Below are 26835 nucleotides of genomic sequence, written 5' to 3'. Positions count from 1 at the left end.
TAGTCCTGTGCCCTTAGCAGAGAAACACCCCCAAAACATAACATTTCCACCTCCATGCTTGACAGTGGGGACGGTGTTCTTTGGGTCATAGGCAGCATTTCTCTTCCTCCAAACACGGCGAGTTGAGTTCATGCCAAAGAGCTCAATTTTTGTCTCATCTGACCACAGCACCTTCTCCCAATCACTCTCGGCATCATCCAGGTGTTCACTGGCAAACTTCAGACGGGCCGTCACATGTGCCTTCCGGAGCAGGGGGACCTTGCGGGCACTGCAGGATTGCAATCCGTTATGTCGTAATGTGTTACCAATGGTTTTCGTGGTGACAGTGGTCCCAGCTGCCTTGAGATCATTGACAAGTTCCCCCCTTGTAGTTGTAGGCTGATTTCTAACCTTCCTCATGATCAAGGATACCCCACGAGGTGAGATTTTGCGTGGAGCCCCAGATCTTTGTCGATTGACAGTCATTTTGTACTTCTTCCATTTTCTTACTATGGCACCAACAGTTGTCTCCTTCTCGCCCAGCGTCTTACTGATGGTTTTGTAGCCCATTCCAGCCTTGTGCAGGTGTATGATCTTGTCCCTGACATCCTTAGACAGCTCCTTGCTCTTGGCCATTTTGTAGAGGTTAGAGTCTGACTGATTCACTGAGTCTGTGGACAGGTGTCTTTCATACAGGTGACCATTGCCGACAGCTGTCTGTCATGCAGGTAACGAGTTGATTTGGAGCATCTACCTGGTCTGTAGGGGCCAGATCTCTTACTGGTTGGTGGGGGATCAAATACTTATTTCCCTCTGCAGAATGCAAATAAATTCATATACTTTCCACAATGTGATTTTCCGGATTTAATTTGTGATGTGCTATCTCTCACTGTTACCAATAACCTACCCTTCAATTATGGGCTGCTCATGTCTTTGTCAGTGGGCAAACTTACAAAATCAGCAAGGGATCAAATACTTATTTCCCCCACTGTAATTGTGAGAGGGATTGTGGAACGGTGGAGATCTTCACCACTTAGAGGTAAGGGCTGAAAGATCAGGGCCTGGAAAAAGTCGCGTTAGCTGGGGAATGCTGAGCAGGTACTGTTGGTCGATCCTCCCTATTTGTTGGTAAGAAGTCCTTGAGTTTGTTCTTTTTGTGATATAATCATTTACAATCTAAAAAGCTAGAAAAACCTTGAACCTGGGAATGGTAATGGGTCAAAATAAACCTCGCAGAGCTTGCCAGCTTGTTTTTTTTTGTGTGTGTTTTGTTCTTGGTTAGTAGACAGCAGCACAGCCAACTATGTAGAAATATAGTCAGCACAAATTAACTGAGCAATTAAAGTCTAGAATGCAAGTTATCAGGTAGCTAAACCTATAGCTAAACAATTGAAACAATTAAGAATAAAACTCAGAAAGCACTTGGCAGTATTGTAGTTCAGATCCTTGAAGGAGAACACATGTTCTTATTTTCTATTGTAGTTTCATGTTAATTTATGCAATTGTATGTTTATGTTGAAAGTTAAGAAGACTGAAAACGGGGTATATGATACAGATAAAGAAAAATGGAAACCCTTTTTCCTTGCAAAGTGTATAAACTTCATAGAATGAAGGATAGCAACTCCTTTTGTTTCTGAAGAAGTGGGATTGCTTGTTCATGTGTTTCCTGCCCAGCTTTATACAACATAATTATAAATCAAATTATATGGATAGTTTTCAAAATGCAGGAATATCAAATCAATATAATCATATAAATCCCAGCAAAGAAATCATTTATTTCAATCACTTTTATTAGCTGGTCACTATACATTTAAACATATATCACTATGAGCCCTGCATATTAAGCCACGCTGTAGGCGTGCTAACGTTTTTAGTGTATTCTAGTGCACCTTAAGAAACAGGGCCCCATATAGCATAGTATCATAAATATTTTTTGAGACTGTCAGAATAGGGCAGACTTAAAGCGTTTCACTTTTTTTATGCAAGCTGCCAAATTGTCTTCGGTCTTATTTTATAATTTTTCTTTCCATAAATCACTTAAACACACAATGTGGTATCTACTGCATAAAAAAAGTGAAACGGTTTAAGTCTGTCCTATTCTGACAGTCTCAAAAAAATAGGAAAGAAGGTCATTTTCAAAAAAGAAAAACTTCTATCTTTTTTTTTTAATTGAAAATACTGTTTTGAACAAGGTTTTGTGATTTGGACATTTTGTGATTTGGTCCATTTTCGAAAAAACAAAAGTCCAAGTGCAAAAAATGCAAAATCAAGCCATTGGGATGTAGGAGGAACCAGCATTTTTAGTAGACTGGTTCCTAGACACCCCAAGAAAACAATAGGGTACCCTAAGGGGCACTGCTGCCAGGTACACATCTCACCACTGTTCCCTTATCTTGTCTTCTGAGTTCCCCAAAACCTACCCAAAACCCACTACCCCCAACTGTACACCAGTATCATAGCCCTTACGGGTGGAGGGGGCACCAATATGTGGGTACAGTGGGTTTCTGGTGAGTTTTGGAGGCCTCACAGTTTCCTCCCAGAGTGTAAAAGGTAGGGGGATGTATGGGCCTGGGTCCACCTGTCTGCAGTACACTGTACCACCACTAGACTACTCCAGGGACCTGCATGCTGTTCTAATGGACCTGAGTATAACACCTGAGGTTGTCATATAGGCTGTCAAGTAATGATTTAAATCACATTTTTGGGGGGGGGGGGGGGGGTAGGAGGTGGTTAGAGTGACCACTGGGGGAGTAAGGAGAGGTCATCCCTCATTTCCTCCAGTGGTCATTTAGGGCATCTTTTTCTGCCTTATTTCTTATAAAAACAGGTCTAATTCAAAACATCTTAGTTTTAGTCCTGAGTGATTTTGTTTTGTTCCATTATAGCTGAAAAACGTCCAAGTGTTAGGAACGCCCAGATCCTGCCCTTAACACACCCCTGATATGCCTCCTTGTGATTTGAACGCACTTCTGATGGACGTAATAGAAAAACGTGTAAAAATTGGTTTTGAAAATACCAATTTGCACGTTTTTGTAAGAAAAATGTCCAAATGCAGGTTTATGCCACATTTTGGACGTTTTTCTGTTTTGAAAATGAGCTCCATAGTGATATATGTTTGAATGTGTAGTGACCAGCTAACAAAGTGATTGAAAGAAACGATTTCTTTGCTGGGATTTATATGATTATATAGCTTTATATAACAGCATAGATTTTGTGTTTAGTTTTATTACACAGTGATAAGGATTGATAAGAATGTGCAGAGAATAAAATGAGTATGTTGGCTGAGCTGCCGTCTTGATGACTCATGCATGCTTACAGTAGAAAATGTCAGTGTCTCACTGTGGGAGGACAGTGAATGGTTCTAAAATATACTGTGTTTCCTCGATTCTAAGACGCACCCCCCCCCCTTTTTGCATACAAGGGGGAAACACTCAGTTCTAAGACACCCTCGATTGTACGACACACCATGTTTAATATAATTTGTATTAAGTTCTCATTCGAGCGCATTTTGATAGACATTTTTTGTTTTTCGATTTTATGTATAAAGACTTATTTGAGGCAAGCCTTAAACATTGACAGTGCTGAGGGGTGTATGAAAATGACTTAGTGGGGGGTCTACTGCTGAGATTGAGTGTGAATGAGTATGTTAGAATGGGAGAGTGTGAGTGAGGGTGTGCTACTGAGGATTTGTACTGTTGAGGGGAGGTGTGAGAATGGGTGAATGTGAATGGGGGGGTGGTACTGAGTGGGGTGAAAATGAGTAAGTGGGGGTGTACTGCTGAGGGGTGAGTGTGAGGATGAAGGAGTGTGAATGGGGATGTACTGGTGAAGAGGGTTTGAGTGGGGGATTTCTGCTGAAAGGTGTGTGAGAATGGGTAAGTGTGAGTGGGGGTGTTTTGCTGAGGGGTATGTGAGAATGAATGAATGTGAGTGGGGATGTGCTATTCTGTGGTGTGTGAATGGGGGGTGTACTGCTGAGGGGTAAGTGTGCGTGGAGGTGTGCTACTCTGGGGTGTGTGAAAACTGGTGTCAGTGGGGGTGTGGTACTGAGGGGTGAGTGTGAGTGGGGATGTGCTGTTCTGGGGTGTGTAATTGGGGTTTTAATTTTTGCTGAGGGGTGTGGGATTGATGCTACTGGGCGGTAGTTAGTGATTTCGTTTGATTTTTTCTTGGGATCTTTTGGTATTGGATGTTGCCATTTTCCTTAGGGAAGAGACCTTGTTGAAGCATGTCGTTTAAGTGGGATGTAAGGTCTGCTATGAAGCGATGGGGGGTGGATTTTATTAGGTAGCTGAGGCAGGTATCCAATTTACAGTGAGAGTTGGAGAACCTGTTAATCGCCTGGGTGACTGTTTCCGCGGTGAGGAGAGTGAAGTTTGACCAGGTTCGGTCCTCTGGGTATTCACCAGGGGTTGGGTCCAAGCCAGTGATAAAATTTTTGATATCAGTGTTGTCCTGAGGTAGCGTGTTACGTAGGTTTGCAATTTTTTCATTGAAGTATTTAGCAAGGTTGTCTGCAGATGGGATGTCTGTACTGGTTGTGGTGACCAAGGTGATGTCTAGTAGTATGTTCACGAGATATGGTGACCAGAATTAAACGCAACATTCAAGGTCAGGTCGCCCCATAGAGTGATACAGAGGCATTTTAGTATTCTTGGTCTTATTTACCATCCCTTTCCTAATAATTCCTAGCATCTTGTTTGCTTTTTTGACCACTGCCCCACACTGGGCAGAAGATTAAGCCTATTGCCTGCAATGACACCTAGAACTTTTTCTTGGGTGCTGACTCCCAAGGTGGACCCTAGCATCAGGTAACAGTGATCTGGATTATTCTTCCCAATGTGTATCACTTTGCATTTGTCCACATTAAATTTCATCAGCCATTTGAATGCCCAGTCTTCCAATTTCCTAAGGTCTTCGTGCAATTTTGCACAGTCTTCATGTCTTTTAACAACTTTGAATTGTTTTGTGTCATCTGCAGATTTAATCACCTCACTTGTCATTCTGATTTCCAGATCATTTATGTTTAAATAGCACCAGTCTAAGTACCCCTGCTGCGCTCCATTGTTCACTCTCCTCCATTGAGAAAAATGGCCACTTAACCCTACCCTGTTTTCTGTCCAATAACCAGTTCCTAAGCCGTAACAGAACATTACCTTCTATTCAATGACTCTTTAATTTTGTTTGGAGTCTCACATGAGGAACTTGTCAAAAGCTTTCTGAAAATCTTGATAACACTGCATCATCCGGCTCACCTTTAGTGGCATGTTTATTCATGCCTTCAAAGAAATTAAGCAAATTGGTGAGGCAAGACTTCCCTTGGGTGAATCCATGCTGACTCTGTCCCATTAAACCATGTTTGTCTGTGTTCCGTAATTTTATTCTTTATAATAGTTTGTACTATTTTGCCCGGCACAGAAGTCATGCTTACTGTTCTGTAATTTCCCTTAGAACACTTTTAAAAATTGGTGTTACATTGGCCACCCTCCAATCTTCAGGTACTACAGAAGATTTTAATCATAGGTTATCGATCACTAACAGCACATCAACAATTTCATGTTTGAGTTCTTTCAGTACCTCTTTAATTTATCAATTTGGCTCAGTACATCTTCCAGGTTCTCTGAGATTTCTTTCAGTTCCTCCATATCATCACCCTTGAAAACAATCTCTGGTACAGGTAGATCTCTTACATCATCTTACATAAAGACTGAAGCTAAGGATTCATTCAGTGTATCTGTTATTTATTTATTTGTTACATTTGTATCCCACATTTTCCCACCTATTTGCAGGTTCAATGTGGCTTACATAGTACAATAGAGGCTTTAGGAGTTTCCGGAAGTTTAGGTGGTCATATGCTGTTTTGGCCTTGTCCTCCCTGAGGGCCCCTTTTTCTCCTTCATGAACTGACAGTTCCACAAATTCCCTCACAGGCTTTTTGCTTTTGATGTACCTAAAAAAGTTTTTACTGTGAGTTTTTGCCTCAGCGGCAAGTTACTCTTTGCATTCTATTTTAGCCTTCTTTATTAATGCTTTGTGTCTAACTTGCCAGTGCATATGTAGATTCTTATTTTCTTCATTCGGATCCTTTTCCCATTCTTTGAAGGATGTTCTTTTGGCTGTAATAACTTCTTTCACTTCACCTTTTAACCATGCTGGCTGTTATTTTCTCTTCTTTCTTCCTTTGTAAATATGTGGAATACGTCTGTTCTGGGCCTCTAAGGTAGTATTTCTAAACAACGTCCAAGCCTGATTTAAAGTCTTTAACCTTAGCAGATGATCCTTTTAGCTTCTTTTTAACCATTTTCCTCATTTTATCATAGTTGCCCTTTTTAAAATTAAATGCTGCTACAGTAGATTTCCTTTGTGACTTCACTCCAGATATTAGCTCAGATTTGATCGTGTTATGATCACTGTTTCCCAACGATCCAACAGTGTTATCTCTTGTACTATGCCCAGCATTCCACTAAGGACTAAATCTAAAATAGCTCCCCCTCTTTTCGGTTCCTGGACCAGTTGCTCCAAGAAGGAGCCATTTATTACATCTAGGAATTTTATCTTTCTAGCACTCCCTGATTTAGCATTTATCCAGTTAATATTGGGTAATTGAAATCATTCATTATTATACTGTTGCCCAATTTGCCAGCTTTCCTAATTTCTGTAAACATTTCTTCATCTGTCTGTTCATTCTGGCCTGGTGGACAGTAATACAGCCCTACCAGTATACTCCTTCTCTTCACACATGGAATTTCTATCCACAAGGATTCCACACTGCTGTTTGATGTTGAATGTTTATTTTCCCTCTTTAACATATAGTGCAACCCCCCCCTTCCAATTTGATCCACTCTATCATTGCGATATAATTTGTACCCTGATAACACAGTGTCCCATTGATTGTCCTCATTCTATCAGGTCTATGAGATGCCTATTATATTTACCTCTTCATTTAGTGCTATATACTCTAACTCTCCCAACTTATTTTGTCGGCTTCTAACATTTATACACAGACACTTCAAATTGTGTTTTTTTCTTTGTATTTGCAAGCTGCTTATAGGTTGACTGGGATAATTTGCATCCGTTACTCAGTGCTTCCCTTAAACTTGCCTGGCTTTCTTTCACCATTGTTGAAACGTCTCTATTGGGATTCCCTAAATGCCCTGTTCCAGTAGTAAAAAAACAAAAACAGTGAAGATGACTCACAGGAACAGAAATAAAACTAAAATAGTACAGAAAAATAAAAATAAAAAAATAAAAATTATCAAAATGTAAAAATAATCACATCATATGTATTTAAAAATATAAATACATTAAAAAGACGACACTTTGGTTGTGAAAATTAAAAAATGAACTTTATTAGTCATAAGATAGCAGGGAGAAAGGGACTCGACACAGCTGTGTTTCGGCCATACAGGCCTGCGTCAGGAGTCTTCTCACCGTATGTAGATTATTAATTCTATCCAAATGTTGGAGAAATATATAAATCTGTTTAGAAGGTCAACACAAACAGCAACCCTGTCTTTAAAAGGATAAGATATCCATTTAAATTTAGGGCCTGCATATGTAACAGTTCTACCAACAAAAGGTGCCTTTGATAAATGTACACAGGTACGTCATCCCCTGACTTTTAAGCAGTGGGTGTCTTTCAGAAGCCTTTTACTACACTGTAGTTCTGCTAAAAGCAGGTGTTAATGCTTTTTAAATGCCTGAGAATAAGTGCGGGAGTTTCCAAATACCGAAATACAGCATAAACGATCATTTCTCTAGAGATTTGTAATGTGGTCTCATGTTGTTATTTTTAATCCTTCTCAACTTGTGGGTACAGCAATTGAGGGAGCCCCATTAGCCTTGTTCCAGGCTGTGGAATGCAGCATCTATTTGAAACGGACCAAAAAAAATTCAAGAACCACAACCAACCAGAATCAGAAGCGATAAACGGTGTCCTAGGTAGGGTATGCGGACTCAAATGATAGGCGCCTGGGCTTGTGAGAAAACACACACACAAAAAAAAACCCCAAATGTGCACCTGTTCCAGTAGTATCCTTCAAGGATAGTCCACCCTGAACCATGTCCTCCCCTCCATTTTAGTTTAAAAGCTATTTTATCTCCTTTTAAAATGTTATTGCCTGCAGCCTAGTTCCATCCTGGTTAAGATGGAGTCCATCCTTTCAGAATAGGCTCTCCTTTTCCCGGAATGTTGTCCAGTTCCTAACAAATCTTAAATCCATCATCCCTGTACTATCGTCTCAACTATGCATTGAGACTTCAGAGCTCTGCCTGGCTCTTGGGTCCTGCATGTGGAATGGCAAGCATTTTCAAAAATGCTATCCTGGTGGATCTGGATTTCAGCTTTCTACCTAAGACTCTACATTTGGCTCCCAGAACTTCCCTCTCACATTTTCCTATGTCATTGGACCAAGACAGCTGGCTCCTCCCTAGCTTTATCTAAAAATCCTGTCTAGGTGAAGCATGAGGTCCGCCACCTTTGCACAAGGCAGGCAAGTGACCAGGTGATCCTCATGTTCACCAGGCACCCAGCTACCTTTGTGCCTAATGATCAAATCACCAACTACAACAGGTGTCCTAACCCTTCCCTCCTGAGCAGAAGCTCCTGGAGACACATCCTCAGTTCGAGAGGATGTTGCATCCCCTGGTGGGCAGGTCCTAGCTACAGGATTACTTCCTACTTCACCATGGTGATGCAAATACACATGAACCCTTTTTTTCTTATTCTGTGACAGCACCTAATTGCCTCAAAAATAAACCCCTATAATTCCAAGTAAAAAAGCCCCTAAGATCAGAAGCTCTAATTCAAGAGTGGACAACCATTATACACAGAGGGCTGCATGAATGTCAGTATTATCTCTGGCGAGTTGCACAAATTATGTAACGTTGGAACTGAAAATACACAGAGCTGTATAGACCACCTGTGATAAATAAGTAACAAAAGAACTATAAATGATGGAAACAAATTGCTAGAGTGGCTATTGTGATAACTCTGGTTAATGGGGTTTTTAATGTATACTTCCCATGGTCTCAAGGGCTCTATGAAATTCAGTGGTGGACCTCAAGTTGCCCATCCGTGCTCTAATTAAAAGCCCTTTATTCTGGATGCACAGCAAATATTACTGTGCATAGGTGTTATTTGAACTAAGCCCTTTTGGATACAGAAGGCTTTATCTGACATCAGTAAACAAAAAGAAATGTTAGCTGTTTATCTGACGTAGGCAAACCACTTACAAACCTTATTCCTGTCTTTTTCTCTTGAAAATGACAGAGATGAGGAATCAGAGAGAGGGAAGAGAGTACATGGCTCAATTTCTCTTATTACTTTTTAGACTGATTTTGTTCTGTACTCTTAAAGCATCTAATTTTAACAGCAAAAAATGAGCCTTTTTGTACCACCTTATCTCTAGAACTCGGTCATCTTTTTGGTTCACCAAACCTGTATCTTCATCTCAAATCTTAGAATAAATGTAGTTCCTTGGTGGTGTATTTGTAATCTGGGTCATTTTTTTCTTTTAATCTCTCTTCTTTCACTTGCCAAAATCATCCTCATTTCATGTACTCATTGTTATGTATCATCATACCTATTTCCAGAGTTGTGCTGGTAAATTTTTAACAGGCTCTTTCTCCGGACGTAGCCAGGTCTGCAGTTGGAAGGGCCAGGGGCGGCTCTCTCTCTTCCCTCCTTTCATGCGGGCACGCTAGGCATACCTTTGCTGGCAGCCAATAAATGGACTGCCACCACTCCCAACGTATTGCTGTGAGCAGCATGCTGGTACTTCTCTCATATGCTCGAGAAGTCCCAGCCTGCTGTACAGAGCTGGAAACAAGGAGCGGGGAGCAGCAGTAGTCTATTTACTTGGCTGGCAGGGCTCAGCATCCCCACCAGCAAAGTAAAAGAGAATTCAGCAGGGGGCCCAAGCCCACATTTTGAGAGCCAGTTGTTAAAGTAGCCATGGAGGGCCTTACATTAACAACCGGCTCTCAAAATTCTTAAAAACTTAACAACCGGCTCTTGTGAGCCTGTGAGAGCCTGCTCCAGCACACCACTGCCTATTTCTTTGTTTTTGTTTCTAAACACTTGTAGCTAGACTTCTAGATCCAGGGGTTCTTGACTAGTGGGAGTGCTGGAAGAGGTCAAATGGAGTGCAGAGAAGGGTCTTGAAATTTGAGGCAATTTATTGAAACTTTCTAGACAGAGTGAAGTGAAGGCAGCTATTAGGACAGTTATTGGTAGAGTAACTGTGTACTACTGTAATTTTAGTGACATGTTAGCAGTTAGCACTGTTAGTGGCTAACAGTTTAGTGACATATGTTACTGTCATTAGTGGACACATGGTTTTGGAAGGTGGTGCAAACAGGGGTATAGGAACCAAAAAAAGTTAAGAACCCATGTTCTTGAGCATTCTTTCACGGTTGGACAGTTTGATTCTTGTTTCATTTGTACTTTGTGTCACTTGCATGTGCACACACATGTATGTTGCTGGGCACATTGGCTATGAATATAGAAATAATGCCTACTGATTTGATATTGAAGATATTTTTGTTTTCTAGATTAAGGAACCTGTTTACTATGGGTGTCTCTAGAATTAGCACACGCTAAAAACAATAGCATGCCTACAGCACGGCTTAGTAAACAGGGTCCTAAATTTTAAAACTCTTTGAATGATTAGTTGCAAAATATAATTTAAAAAAATTTGCAAGTTCCATTTTCATCACATTTTATGATCTTGGTTAGAGAGGTGTGGTAGCCTTGTTAGTCCACTTTTAAAGGTAATCAACAGAAATAAAACAAAATAAATCATGGAAACGAAAATAAGATGATACCTTTTTTATTGGACATAACTTAATACATTTCTTGATTAGCTTTTGAAGGTTGCCCTTCTTTGTCAGATCGGAAATAAACAAAGGTGGTAGATGACAGTATATATAAGTGAAACATCCAAGCATTTCATTGACAGTCTAACAGGGTGGGGGTGGGTAGGAGGTATGCATGGGAACATCAAAGCATTTCAGAGATAGTCTAACAGGATGGGGGTGGATAGATGAGAGCAGGATGATAAACAGAGCAGTACAACTTTATGGTTTATAATGGGCTAGAAAACCCAGATCTTTGTTAAGTCCTGTCTGTTGGGTGTCAAAATATTCAATCATTCTGACTTCAAACGTCTTACGTTCCTGTATTGTTTTAAAGTTACCTTTCAGGATTCTTACTGTGAAGTCACTGGTACAGTGATCTGGTTTTGTAAAGTGCTGCCCCTCAGGGGTGGGAACCAGGCTGGCACCAGCATTCTTCATGTGATGTCTATGTAAATTAAATCTTGTCTTTAGCATCTGGCCCGTTTCTCCAATATAGCATCCTTCGTTACATTTTTTACACTGAATGATATATATACCACATTGGAAGATCAGCATGTGAAAGATTCTTTTATGTTGAATATTTTTCCTTTGTGAATGACTGTGGGGTCCTGTGAAATGTTTTGGCATAGCTTGCAGCTGGATATATTGCAAGGATGTGTGCCCTTCTCTTCTTTATCAGTCTGTGTTGGGAGTTTACTTATGATTAGTTTGGTGGCTGTCGGTGATCTTGGTGAAAGATGTTTAGTCATGTGGCAGAAACAACTCTCAAACTCTATGGCTCAACTAGTAGTGTATAGTTAGTCTGAGTATATTTCATATGATGCTAAAATTTAAACTATGTATATTGATTGTAATGATTAGTTTATGGAATTACTATGCATACTGATTCAGTTACTTCTAAGGAACACAAATAATCCTTGTGAAAAGCTGTGTGTGTTTTTGGATTTCATATTTTACCATTTTTGACCTGGTCTTCCTTTTTGCATTCCAGATAAACGAGTACATATGACTGTGGCTGTAGATATGGTGGTGACTGAGGTGGTGGAACCAGTGCGCTTTTTGCTGGAGACCGTTGTGCGTGTGTACCCAGCCAATGAACGCTTCTGGTATTTCAGCAGAAAAACATTCACAGAGACCTTTTACTTAAAGCTAAAACAGGTAGGGAATAAGCAGTTATGCATTAAAATAATCTCCGTATGTTATTACCATCTCTATTTACAAGAAGCTCAAACTGTTATTATGCATTTCAAATCATGGCAGTTTGGAGGAAGCATGCATGAAGGATAGAAAATTGGAAGCACTAGTTAGTTGGAAATCATTGAGAAGAGAATAGCTAAAATCTTGGAAATGGATGACAGTAAGTGACTAATAGAAAAGCAAATCATTTGTAAATCTGCAAATATTTGTAAAAGCAGTTGATGCACTGATCCTTGGAGAGGGAGAAAATATTGCTGCTGCTGCTCCTATGGAAACTCCTGCTGGCTTTGAAGAGTGGTACTAAACTACGGAAACACAGTTGATGTTTAATCCAGTTCACCCATTTGTGACTACCTATTATGCTGTCATAGGGCTTACTTGAGTTGGGATCTTCTCCCATTCTCCACCACTAATGGAGCACCACAATTTAGATGTGCCAATGCCGCACACTGAGCGCCAATTCTATTATGGCGTCTGTGTGCCAAGATGCCAATATTCACTAGCATAAGACTGCATCACCGTGCCTGCATTTAGGTGTTCCCACTTATGACAGGTCTATGGTTGGCATGAGTGAGAATACTTAAATACAGCACTTATGCGTGTAACATAGCATTGCCTTTTGACACTTAACAATTTGGGTGCTTAAATTATAGAGTGTTCTACTAGCACTTATGCACATAAGTACTAGTATTCTATAAATGTAAGCACACAAATGGCACTTAAATTTAAGTGCCCTGTTAAAGAATGAGAATATACATGCTTGAAATTTTGTCATTCTTTTGGCTTGTATGTGGCTTCCATTGGAAATCTGTTCCACATTCCTTCTGAGCTTTTCTCCCTATTACTGTATGGAAAAGACTACATTCTGTCTTTTTTTTAAGAAGGCATATCTTTAATTTCTTCAATCTCTCCATGCATGGCATATTGTGGGTACATGCCTCACACCCATTTTGTTGACCTTTTAAATCCTCCTCTCTTTTTTGCAGAGGTACTTCTCTTTTCTCCACAGACAAACAGGAGGATGCAGGCACATTCTTTACCTCAGAAAAAGTCTAAATTTAGACCTCTTTGAACATATGTTGGGATTTCTACACCGCCTTGGTGCCCTCCCTCTTCAGTCCTTTTCATTTGCGGATGTGTCAGGCAGCTCTCATCTGCAGCTCCTGTTTTCTTTACAATATTTCTCTTAGCTGAAATTTATTATTTTCACCTCAGTATATTTGGTACCGTATAAACTTTTACTTTCGTAATTCTCTCACATCATGTCCGTACTCCCACAAACAACCTCATTCTCAGCTACTCTTCTAAAATGTTGGCATCAGAGACTGGGGGGGGGGGGTACTTCAGATAAAAATGCTGCTCAGCAAGCTATTATCTTGCCCTTATAAGTGGGGAGCTCTGGAGTGCATGGCCCACAGAACCGGGACTGTTGATCTCCTTTTCACCTTCTCCTGCCCTGCTCAACTTCTTGCCTGCTTGGCTGTGGGTTAGCAATGTTGCTTGGAATAAACACAGTGCGTCTAACTCAAGGGGGAAAAAAAGAAGCTTTGTTCTAAACTGTCTGGGTCAGCATTAAATAAACAAAAACACATTGCCTCTGTTGCCAGCAATAAAACTGAGGGAACCATACACAGAGAGTTCTAGTCAACCTCTAAAACTCTTCTTCTTCATGAGGACATCCCACCCTTCTCAAACAGCAAAAACAAAAAAACAGTCATGACAGTAATAATAATAATAATAATATGCCCCTCCTGATGTTTTCTAACGCTGCTTCTCAGAGGGAAGCAAACACTACCTTAATTCAGCCTCTTAAATGCTTTGTCCCAGACAGCACCACAATTTTACAAGCCTCAGAAACTGCTCTGTCTCTACAGTAACAGCCTTCTCATAGAGAGCAATTTCAAATGAGCTTTTAGAGCTCTCTCTATACAGCATACTGTCTGGTCTCAACCCATAGACCCCTCTGCCACCAGAAAGGAGACATTCGCATCAGCATGTTCCCACCAGTGGGGTCCTAATCCCCATAGCAAATACTGTCTCTAGGCCAAATACTTCTCTCCCACAAGAGCAGAAAGAGCAAGATGTTCTTGAAGAGTTTTCTTATCCAAAATTTGTTCAATAAATTTTCAGAGCTCTTTCTCTGGAACCATCTCAGAGCCTTGGTAATTTAAAAAAAAAAGACTTCAGATCCATTTTTCAATCTTGCGCTGCAGCTAAAGAAGTCATAACCCTGACAGTGCTTGAACTTTTCCAGGAATTTCATTTATCTATATAGAAACCCATACAGCCCACTTCAAGATGTCTGGAACTGACATACAGACTGTTAACAGCAGCTGGGCATGATTAACACCAGCTTCCCTAACAGTCAGTAGTAGCTGAAGCCTATTTTTGGACTTTTCACATAGGTGCATTAATACAACCATTAGCTTTTACAGCATTAAACTATCATAGGCTACAGCAAAACCAATAGTACCAATGATGAAACAATTTAATAAAGCCTAGTTAGGCATTTCCAATATGCAAATAAAATTGCCAGCTCGTAGATTAGTCAAAAGTAAAACTAGTTACCAATTTAACTAGCAGAATTAACTCCAAAAGCCATCAAAGGATGCAGCAAGTCACAGATGTTAATTGTTTTTGCAACGAAATCATAATGGAAATTGATTTCAAATTCTTTAATAAGCTCGGGAAGCCAAGTCAAAATAAACAGGAATGAAAAATAATAAAATGTATAAATTATAAGCAACTTGGGTTAATCAAGTTTTCAGCTGGCTCCTAAGGAGTTATTAATCATCTCTCTTTGGGCAAGGCATTCTATAAGTTAAGGACAGAACTCAGAAAAGACCCTCTTTTTAATGATTACAGGTAGAGGCACAGATAAAAGATGCCTATTAAAGGATTGTAATATGCAAGTTCCCCTGTGCCAAGAAACACATTCCACAAAGTAGGCTGGTGCAAGATTTCTCAAGGCTTTAAAAGTTAAGTTTAATATTTTAAAATATTAACAAAGTTGAATAGGGAGCTAGTGTAGCTATGACAGAAGAAACATGATTTTTTCATCAACAAGCAGGATTTAGTCAGGCGCTCAAATGGGTGAAATTGTGGCATGTTATTTGGATGGAACTGCTTTCCCAGAGCTCAGAATGTAAAAGTTATGAGCAAGCGCAGTCCTTTTCTGCATGCAATGGTCTCAGCTGGTTTAGTTGTGTTTTTACTAAACAATTTTCTTCAACTTAGGTTGTATGCTAATATTGCTCGTCATGTATTTTCCCAGATTCAAGGTTTAAATCATGCTCAGTTATGGCAGAAAAATCCACAGCTTTGGCACACTCTTAACATGTCTGCTTTGCTTGGGAGCAGACCAGGCAGAATGTTAGTATTGTGCTCCCATTTTTTTTGAGCCCAAAAGGATCAATTAAATGAGGGAATTTGGACTTGATATACTGCCTTTAAGTGGTTTTTGCAACTAAGCTCAAAGCAGTTTACATAGAGTATACAGGTACTTATTTGTACCTGGAGCAATAGAGGGTTAAGTGACTTGCCCAGAGTCACAAGAAGCTGCAGTGGGAATCAAACCCACTTCCCCAGTTTCAGAGTCTGCTGCATTAACCACTAGGCTACTCCTCCACCTTCACAGCCTCTACCAAGTTGAAAAAAGACTGCTGAGCTACGGAAAGATGAGAAGAGGATCTTCTCTGTTCATAAATCACATTTGAGAAGAGAATAGTTAGTAGAACTACCTTCAACCTCCCAGGGCAGTGGCTTCAAATGTCCTGTTGCACATATTGACCACCAGATAATGCTTCATCTGGTTTGGGGACCTTCAGAGCGCTTGCATAGGCTTGAAGGGAAGATGTCATTTTTGACTGTTTCCGAAATAAAAGCACATCAGCACTGAAACTTCTTGGTGAAATTCTTCTGTGCAAGTTACTTCCTTCAAGTGCCAATGGCTAAACTCTATTTCTCTGCAACCCTTCCAGTGCAAATCTAGTGTAGACAACTCAGAGATCACTGACCCAGCACAGGGGCTCTTCAGTTAAAATAGTGCTGTTCCAGAGTACTTATCCCCTATTCTTCATCTCTGAGCTGCAGTCTTTATCATCAGCTCTGGTACTAGTGTCAATAGTGGATATATGTTTACTATGGGTTGAATTCTATATATGGCACTGAAAGAAATGGCTGTTCTGTAAACCACGCTTAAAGTTTGCTGAAGTTTATAGAATAGCACTTGCTATTGGAGGAGTGGTCTAATGGTTAGTGCAGTGGGCTTTGATCCTGGCATTCTGCAGCTCCTTGTGACCCTGGGCAAGTCAACTCAACCCTCTATTGCCTAAGATTGTGAGCCCTCTAGGGACAGAGATAGTACCTGCTTATAGTGTGAGATTGTTCTTGAACTTGATGGTTAAGTGGATTATAAATGCTGACACCCAGGGATTGCACCTAATTTTAGACACAGCCATTTGGTTATGTTTATTCTGCACTTGATATACTGCCTTTCTGTACATACAGTCAAAGCAGTTTACATGTACTATTTTTGCAGGTACTTTTCTGTCCCTAATGGGCTCACAGTCTAAGGTTATTTGTATCTGGGGCAGTGGAGGGCTAAGTGACTTGCCTAGGGTCACAAGGTGCCGCAGTGGGAATCGAACCCAGTTTCCCAGGATCTCAACCCACTGCACTAACCATTAGGTTGCAGAGGGATTTGAAACCAGTTCCTCAGGTTCTCAGCTCACTGCACTAACCACTCATCCACATCAACTGAAACAATGCAAGTGTACACACCTAAATTGGGCATGTATCCCTCTTATTCTATAACAATGCATGGAAATGCTAGGAACGTCCCTGTTCTTCCCATGACCCTCCCATTTCCGTGCCCCTTTTTAAAAACTCATGCGTAAATTCCAATTAAATCTAATTATTGCCAATAGTTGCTTCTTAAAAAGCTAATTATCAGCACTAATTAGCTCGCTATTCAATTAATTTGTGTGTACAAATTGGGCATGCCCAAATTTGAATGCACAATTTTTAGCAACTTGTATAGAATTAGGGGGTATATATTTCACTACCTATTCTAGACCAACAACATTTGTTCTTGCAGAAGATGATTAATTAGTTTGTTAATGAATTCTTCAAAGTGTACAGAGCCAACAGCCCAGTGCAGCTGGGCAGAGAGATGTATGTTCTTCTCAAGATCCTATAGTCTCATTATCTACTTTGGATTCAGAGCCAAAAGCAGCACGTTCATTGTTTCCCTCTTCTCTAGGATCCGTTATCTCATAAAGTGGCCTAGAAGAGTTCTTAAATGTGGACTTTATCCCTCTGGGATTTTCCATGTATGTGGAGGAATATTCCACAGATACCATTTCTGATCTCTGTTCTCCCCCAGTGAGAAACAAAGCTCCTAATAAGATCATCTCTTACCTGAGATTTGTCCACTGCATGGCAAGAAAGGTAATGTTTTGGCCACAATAAGAAGCAGAACCCCAAACAGATGTTTTTTGCTTTCTAATATACATAGAGGCATATTTTCAAAGCACTTAGACTTATAAAGTTACAGGGCAACCTATGGAACTTAGTAAGTCTAAGTGCTTTGAAAATGAGCCCCATAATATCCCGAAGAGCTATAGTTGCAGTAACCTATTCATGGCATCCTATAAGATCAGCTTATCTGCTAGAAAATGGAAGTGAAATATAAAGTCCAGTTGGCCCCAAGTTTCAACGGAGTCGAGCTCTCATGCACCTCTGTTATAGTTAATGCAGCCATTCAGAAAGCCTTAACTTGCAGAGAGTTATCTAGTATATCTCCTGATAAAGGATCCTTGGCTCATAGAACTCTTGGGCAAGAAAATATTTCAAGAGGCCATGATTTCTGGGGACATAGCAGCTCATCAGCTTTATATGGTCCAGTGTAGGCATACCACCTTCCAAAAAGTACAGGCATTCTTGCCCAGCCTTTTATCACAGGCTCAGACTCAGCTTGCAGCCATCTTACCGGCACACATTATTATTATTATTATTTGTTACATTTGTATCCCACATTTTCCCACCTTTTTGCAGGCTCAATGTGGCTTACATAGTACCGTAACGGCGTTTGCCAGTTCCGGAATGAAGAAATACAAGGTGGTATTGTGGTAGAATAAGGTACAAGTCTGGTATATGCGTGGGTGAACTTAGAGAGCAAGTTAGAGAGGAAGAGGAAATGTTAGGCTGTGTCCATTACTCGTTTTGGTTTCGTTAAGTCGCAGGTAACCATCTTATATAGACAGCATATAACACCTCTGAAATTTCTGATAGAAGGGGAGATAGTTGGAAATTGACCATTGACTCCAGAGACAAGAAGAAACTTTTCAAACTGAGTCAATGAGTTGGTCTTAAAAAAGACCTTTGTTTTAACAATGCGAGCCTTCAAATCTGATTGATAAAATGTCAGACCAACTCATTGACTCAATTTGAAAAGTTTCACATCTGGAGATTTTGAGATCCTTTCGTTAAAAAACTCCTGACGCAGGCTGTTGGGCTTAAACATAGTGCTGTGTCAAGCCTTTGATTAATAAATCTTCTCAAGCATTAAGATTGTCCTTCTTGTCTCTAGAGTCTGTGGTCAGTTTCCCACTATCTCCCCATCTATCTGTTTACTCCGTAGGACCATAGAGTTCTCCGCCCAGGTGGATTTTTGCTGGAGCCTTTGAAATTTCTTCCAGAATTTCTGCTTCTGCCATTGTTGCCAATTGCTTAGCTTGGTTTTGCACATCTGGATTGTACGACATTGTCCATACCAAATTAGCAGATACTGTTTGCACAGGAGACTTGTTATCTGGAGAGAAAGTGAAGGAGACATTTGATATTAAACAAATCTCTCTTCCACTCTTCAGCAGCTCTCTGCTGTTCAAGTGCCAGCTGAGCAGAGTACTGCAAAGGTTTTTATTCCTGCAGAAGAGATGCTGTGAGAAGACTTCCAGAGAGGGAGAGATCTTCACTGATGAGAATTTGCTGGGAGATTGCTTTTAATCTTGGGGAAAGGTAGACTTGGAATTAATAGGTAAACTCAGGGACTTTATTTTAAGTTACTCTGCTCACTTAGCAAAGACATTTAAGGAATAGTTTTTCTTAGCATATAAAGTCTCTGTTACAGCTCCATAGGCTAGCATTTAAGCGGGTTGTTTTACAGTTACTGTAGTAGCAGAATAAAGCACTGCTAATAGGCACAGGAAGCCTCAATTTAGACCCCAACTTCTACCCACTCCTGGCCTGATCTCTGATTTATAGGGCCTTGAACCAATTAGGAGGCTACAGATTTAATTAGGGCATCTCTATCAGCCAGTAATTAGCTCTTAGAAATGGTCTACTTAGTTCCATAGAGGAGAACTTAATAATAACATTAAAATAATGTTAATAAGAACTAAATATTAACATAGCCTAGCATATAACTAGCAATCTTAGGGGACTTTAGTTTATGTATTCCCACTCTATTAGCAACTTAATTAAGAAATCACCAATAATAAGATGTAGGCAGCAGTCCAGCTATGAGATAGGGGTTATCCAGTCTTTTGCACTGAGTGTCACATGTTTGATTATCTCCCAGTTGGTGAGAAGTCGTATGTGTGTACTTAGTTAATAGAGCTGCTAGCACTCAAGAAGTGGGTCCAATCCCTGAAGGCTAGAATAGCAGACTTGGAGGAGTTGAGGCAGACAGAGATGTTTATGGAGGAGGTCTACAGAGAAGTCCCACCTCCAGTCCTGCAACTCTCTTCCTCCATGGAGGAGAATGGTTCCTCAAGGGAGAGCATCACTGTGGAGAGGCAGGAAGTGATCTTGTAGCCAAGACCTGCTCTCCAGGGAATGCAGTATCTTCTCGCACCGAGGGTGTGTCTCCCGGGGCTTCTGCCCAGGAGGGAAGGTTTAGAACAGCTGTTGTAGTTGGAGATTCGATCACTAGTAGCTGGGTGGCTGGTGGACGTGAGGACCACTTGGTCAGTTGCCTGCCTGGTGCGAAGGTGGCGGACCACATGTGGCACCTAGATAAGATTTTAGACAGTGCTGAGGAAGAGCCTGCTGTCTTGGTACATGTGGGTACTAATGACACAGGAAAATGTGGGAGGGAGGTTCTGGAAGCTAAATTGAGGCTCTTAGGTAGAAAGCTCAATCCAGAACCTCCAGGGTTGCATTTTCAGAAGTGCTACCAGTTCCACATGCAGGACCCAAGAGACAGGTGGAGCTCAAGAGTCTCAATGTGTGGATGAGGCGATGGTGCAGGGAGGAGGGGTTTAGATTTGTCAGAAACTGTGCAATTTTCTGCAGAAGGGGGAGTCTGTTCCAGAAATATGGGCTCCACCTTAACCATGGTGGAACCAGGCTGCTGGCATCAACATTTAAAAGAGAGATAGAACAACGTTAAAAATTTTTATTTATAACTGTCTACCCTCTTTTATCCTAGTCATATATTATCTAGCTCAACTTATCATACACTACTAAGCCCAACTTTACATTGTTTTACTACTGTTTTATTAAAATTCTATTAACTTTGTATTTCAAATTACTATGTAAGCCGCACTGAGCCTGCATTGTGTGGGAAAGCGCGGGGTACAAATGTAATAATAATAATAATAATAACCATTTAAATTTTTACAAGCAATAAAACAACTTGTTGGAAATACAGAGAAAGTAATATATAGGAATTATTTCAGTCAGGTAATTCTATTCTCTTTCTTAAGCCACTAAATAGGGAGAGTGAAACAAGACAAGGAGATCAATTAAACAATAAACAGAAAAAAAACGTGGTATTAACATGATTATCCCCAGATATTACTCGTCTAATTCATTATTCCACATTGATCATCTGGTTGGCTTCTTCAAGGCCAATACGGTGTAAAGTCAAATCATTTCATTGAAAACATACTTATCGTCCAATATTAGTTAGAAATAATACATCTGATTTACATTCTTTCTCTTTTAAAAACCAGAAGTTATTTAACAATACATATACTTAAGTCTCTAATTCAAATCCCACTGATTAAAGTAATCCCAGTTTTCACAGGCTTCACTCCTTTTAAAGTAATAATTGAGGAAATATTTCTGAGGAAAACTTTAGGCGTCATACCCGGAACTCTGAGAAAAACAATAATCTCGATATTAATCAACTATAATAATATTCATTTTATTATTCAAAGTTTCTGGTCTATGATAGAACAACTTTAAACCAGAAACTGGGGGAAGGCTGATAGTCGCTCAAAAATGCATGGTTCAGAACAAGATATCTTTAAAAGAGATCCCCAAACAGGGAAGATAGGACATCTCGATAGCGAGGTTGCAATAGAGACCATAGTACACCAGGAGGGGCATAATCGAAAGGGACGCCCAAGTTTTGCTGAGGACAAAATGGACATCCATCTTTCGTTTTGATAATACGGTCGGGGATGCCCAAATCCTGAAATTTAGGTTGTCCTTAGAGATGGTCGTCCAAGACTTGGTTGTTTGTGATATTTGGCGATAATGGAAGCCAAGGACGCCCATCTCAGAAACGACCAAATGCAAGCCCTATAGTCGTGAGAGGAGCCAGCATTCATAGTTGTCATGATTGTGGCCGTGACATCCCCCCAGACTTACCTTATTTCTGGGGGTCAGCTTCTGTGCTGGCTTCTGTTTCCTCTGTCTGTCTTTTCTGAGCTAGCTCTGTCTCTCTGTGCTGGCTGCTTCCAGCAGCATGACTCTGATTGCTTCACAATATGGCAGCTGTGTGGGTTAAGCCTCTCTGGGTTTCAGTGTGGCTGCCTGTGTCTGGTAGTTGTGACATCATCAGGCAGGGCCTTGATAAGGAAGTGGTGTTCTTCCCTTCAGGGCCTTTGCAACGTTTGCGTTTGCTTTAGGTAGGGGTGGTGCAGTGTGCACTTCTAACTTTGTGTCTAGCTTCCCTGCTTGCATTTGCTAAAGGTCCAGGTTAGTGTGGGTGCAGTGTGCACTTTTGACTTGTGTTTAGCATTCCTGCTTTTCCCTTGTGGCTTCCCTGCTTTCCCTTTTAGTGCTTAGTAGCACTGCTGTTTGTGTAGTGCTTAGTAGCATTGCTGTTTGTGTAGTGCTTAGTAGCACTGCTGTTTGTGTAGTGCTTAGTAGCACTTCTGTTTGTGTAGTGCTTAGTAGCACTGCTGTTTGTGTAGTGCTTAGTAGCACTTCTGTTGGTTTACTGTTAGGAGCACTTCTGTTAGTTCAGTACTTAGGAGCACTCCTGTTTCAAGCTTGTTCTAGTATCCTGGTTCCTGTGTTATCCTGTATCCGGTAAGTCCTGCCGGCCGCTCGAACCCAGGAGCTCAACTCCTGGGGGGGTCAGTGACTAAGTGCAGGTGAAGCTGTGCGGACCAGTCCGGTGTACTCCAGTCCAGAGTGTTCCGGTCCTGTGTGTTCCAGTCCAGTGCAGACCAGTCCGGTGCCCTCCAGTCCAGGGGGTTCCAGTCCGTGTGTTCCGGCTCGCTGGGCGGCGCCTGCGGTCTTTGCCCATGCCGGTGTGCTAACCCAGTGTTGGTTGGCGGGTTTTGCCTGCTGCTGTTGCTCCTCGTCAGCAGCCCAAGAGCTCACGTTTGCTCCAGAGCCCGTCCCCGCGGGCTCTGAACCTGAGAACCTGACAGTAGTGCACTGGTCCCCCTGACATGCTAGGACACCAACTGGGCACCCTAGGGGGCACTGCAGTGGACTTAGAGATGGGGGTAACTAGTGAGGTAATCCAATTTGCTGATGACACAAAGTTATTCAAAGTCGTCAAATTGCAAGAAGATTGTGAAAAATTACAAGAGGACCTTACGAGACTGGGAGACTGGGCGTCTAAATGGCAGATGATGTTTAATGTGAACAAGTGCAAAGTATGCATGTGGGAAAGAGGAACCCAAACTATAACTACGTCATGCAGCGTTCAGCGTTAGGAGTCACGGACCAAGAAAGTTGTCATCGTTGATGATACGTTGAAACCTTCTGCTCAATGTGCTGCTGCGGCTAGGAAAGCAAATAGAATGTTGGGTATTATTAGGAAAGGGGTGGAAAACAAAAATGAGGATATTATTCTGCCGTTGTATCACTCCATGGTGCGACCGCACCTCGAGTATTGTGTTCAATTCTGGTCGCCGCACCTCAAAAAAGATATAGTGGAATTAGAAAAGGTGCTGGGGCTGGGGCTCTTCAGCTTGGAGAAAAGGCGACTGAGGAGAGATATGGTAGAGGTCTATAAGATAATGAGTGGAATGGAAAGGGTCGATGTGGAGCATTTGTTTACACTTTCCAAAAATACTAGGACAAGGGGGCATGTGATGAAGCTGCAGTGTAGTAAATTTAAAATGAATTGGAGGAAATTTTCTTTACTCAACGCATAGTTAGACTCTGGAATTCGTTGCTGGAAAAAGTGGTTAAGGCGGTTGACTTAGTGGATTTTTAAAAAGGGTTGGACGGCTTCCTGGAGGAAAAGGCATAACTACGTGATGCAAGGTTCCACGTTAGAAGTCACCAATCAGGAAAAGGATCTAGGTGTCATCGTTGATGATATGTTGAAACCCTCTGCTCATTTTGCTAAGGCGGCTAAGAAAGCAAATAGAATGTTAGGAATTATTAGGAATGGAATGGAAAACAAAATGAGAATGTTATAATGCCTTTGTATCGCTCCATGGTGCAACTGCACCTTGAATACTGTGTGCAATTCTGGTCACTACATCTCAAAAAAGATATAGTGAAATTAGAAAAGGTACAGAGAAGGGTGACAAAAATGATAAAGGGGATGGGATGACTTCCCTATGAGGAAAGGCTAAAGTGGCTAGGGCTCTTCAGCTTGGAGAAGAGAGGGCTGAGGGCAGATATGACAAAAGGTCAATAAAATAATTAGTGGAATGGAATGGGTGGATGTGAATCGCTTGTTTACTCTTTCCAAACATACTAGGACTAGGTGGCATGCAATGAAGTTTCTAAGTAGTAAATTTAAAACAAACCAGAGAAATATTTGTTCACGCAACATGTGATTAAACTCTGGAATTCGTTGCTAGAGATTGTGGTAAAAGCAGTTAGATTATCAGGGCTTAAAAAAGGTTTGGATAATTTCCTAAAAGAAAAGTCCATAAACCATTATTAAGATGGACTTGGAAAGATCCACTGCTTATTTCTAGGATAAGCAGCATAAAATCTGTTTTACTGTTCTGGGATACTTCCAGTTGCTTGTGAACTGGATTGGTCAGTGTTAGAAACAGAATACTGGGCTTGATGGCCCTTCGGTCTGTCCCAGTTTGGCAACAATTATGTTCTTATGTTTTAACTTTTACCAAAGACAATCTCAACTGGTGCAGGGTCCTGTATTTGTCAAATCTCATCAGCAAGAAAGAGCTCAAACACAGCAGGCTACACCTTTGCATCAAAAACAGCATTTGTCTTTTTGACTTTGGTCATCCATCACATCCAGTATGTGAACCCAACATAACAGCTTACCCTTCCTGTGTGTGTGAATGTGGAGGAGGGGGAGGTCCTGTTTCACTTCTTACTTCCTTTCTGGAACAAACTCACGACAGATTTTTGGGTCCTCAGCATACTAAAAACAGTGTTCCGGATCAGTTTCCTCTCCAACCTCAAAGGGAAAGTCTTCGGCCTGGCATGGGGTTGCTCTTCAAGGAAACAGAGCAGAAGAGTCTGGGGGGAGAGCCAGAAGGAACCCAGTCTTCACATTCCTGACCTTTCCAGGGTACTTGCAAAAAAAAAAAAGATCTTCTTAAACTCAACTGTAACTTCCATCTGAACACCTTAAGGACAAAACTTAAGCTTAGATTGTAAGCCCTCTATGGACATATACATATACATATACATATAATACATGTTAAACTGCTTTAGTGGTACCTCAGAAAGGAGGTATATCAAATGCATGACCCTAAACTTCTCTTTCCTGAGATTGACCCTTACTTTAGACTCACCTGCCCCACACCTATACCTGATTGCTAACCACCTTCATTCTAACATCATGGAGCTGGCTTTTATTCCAGGTATTTTCTTACATCTTATCTTGGACCTTGGAGACCCCTGACTTTTTTCTCTGCAAGGAGAAATTATAGATGTCAAGATGACTGTTCCTCCTCATATTCCACCATTCCTAAAGAAGGGAGACTGGCTATATATGGCTGTTCTGTAAACCACGCTTAAAGTTTGCTGAAGTTTATAGAATAGCACTTGCTATTGGAGGAGTGGTCTAATGGTTAGTGCAGTGGGCTTTGATCCTGGCATTCTGCAGCTCCTTGTGACCCTGGGCAAGTCAACTCAACCCTCTATTGCCTAAGATTGTGAGCCCTCTAGGGACAGAGATAGTACCTGCTTATAGTGTGAGATTGTTCTTGAACTTGATGGTTAAGTGGATTATAAATGCTGACACCCAGGGATTGCACCTAATTTTAGACACAGCCATTTGGTTATGTTTATTCTGCACTTGATATACTGCCTTTCTGTACATACAGTCAAAGCAGTTTACATGTACTATTTTTGCAGGTACTTTTCTGTCCCTAATGGGCTCACAGTCTAAGGTTATTTGTATCTGGGGCAGTGGAGGGCTAAGTGACTTGCCTAGGGTCACAAGGTGCCGCAGTGGGAATCGAACCCAGTTTCCCAGGATCTCAACCCACTGCACTAACCATTAGGTTGCAGAGGGATTTGAAACCAGTTCCTCAGGTTCTCAGCTCACTGCACTAACCACTCATCCACATCAACTGAAACAATGCAAGTGTACACACCTAAATTGGGCATGTATCCCTCTTATTCTATAACAATGCATGGAAATGCTAGGAACGTCCCTGTTCTTCCCATGACCCTCCCATTTCCGTGCCCCTTTTTAAAAACTCATGCGTAAATTCCAATTAAATCTAATTATTGCCAATAGTTGCTTCTTAAAAAGCTAATTATTAGCACTAATTAGCTCGCTGTTCAATTAATTTGTGTGCACAAATTGGGCATGCCCAAATTTGAATGCACAATTTTTAGCAACTTGTATAGAATTAGGGGGCATATACTGTATTTCACTACCTATTCTAGACCAACAACATTTGTTCTTGCAGAAGATGATTAATTAGTTTGTTAATGAATTCTTCAAAGTGTACAGAGCCAACAGCCCAGTGCAGCTGGGCAGAGAGATGTATGTTCTTCTCAAGATCCTATAGTCTCATTATCTACTTTGGATTCAGAGCCAAAAGCAGCACGTTCATTGTTTCCCTCTTCTCTAGGATCCGATATCTCATAAAGTGGCCTAGAAGAGTTCTTAAATGTGGACTTTATCCCTCTGGGATTTTCCATGTATGTGGAGGAATATTCCACAGATACCATTTCTGATCTCTGTTCTCCCCCAGTGAGAAACAAAGCTCCTAATAAGATCATCTCTTACCTGAGATTTGTCCACTGCATGGCAAGAAAGGTAATGTTTTGGCCACAATAAGAAGCAGAACCCCAAACAGATGTTTTTTGCTTTCTAATATACATAGAGGCATATTTTCAAAGCACTTAGACTTATAAAGTTACAGGGCAACCTATGGAACTTAGTAAGTCTAAGTGCTTTGAAAATGAGCCCCATAATATCCCGAAGAGCTATAGTTGCAGTAACCTATTCATGGCATCCTATAAGATCAGCTTATCTGCTAGAAAATGGAAGTGAAATATAAAGTCCAGTTGGCCCCAAGTTTCAACGGAGTCGAGCTCTCATGCACCTCTGTTATAGTTAATGCAGCCATTCAGAAAGCCTTAACTTGCAGAGAGTTATCTAGTATATCTCCTGATAAAGGATCCTTGGCTCATAGAACTCTTGGGCAAGAA

General features: G+C 41.0%; 1 protein-coding gene across 4 annotated transcripts in view; it reads left to right on the top strand.

The window, feature by feature from the left end:
- RABGAP1L (RAB GTPase activating protein 1 like) overlaps positions 1-26835 on the top strand; it is an 803631-nt gene that overhangs the window by 191949 nt on the left and 584847 nt on the right. For all 4 annotated transcript variants that reach the window (XM_030206422.1, XM_030206421.1, XM_030206423.1 and 1 more), the window contains one exon: positions 11831-11997. In XM_030206422.1, the coding sequence (XP_030062282.1) occupies positions 11831-11997 (167 nt within the window). The remainder of the gene's footprint in view (positions 1-11830; positions 11998-26835) is intronic.

The sequence above is a fragment of the Microcaecilia unicolor genome, chromosome 6 (assembly GCF_901765095.1).
Source record: "Microcaecilia unicolor chromosome 6, aMicUni1.1, whole genome shotgun sequence".
Taxonomy (NCBI): domain Eukaryota; kingdom Metazoa; phylum Chordata; class Amphibia; order Gymnophiona; family Siphonopidae; genus Microcaecilia; species Microcaecilia unicolor.
This window is presented reverse-complemented; position numbering and strand designations above follow the sequence as displayed.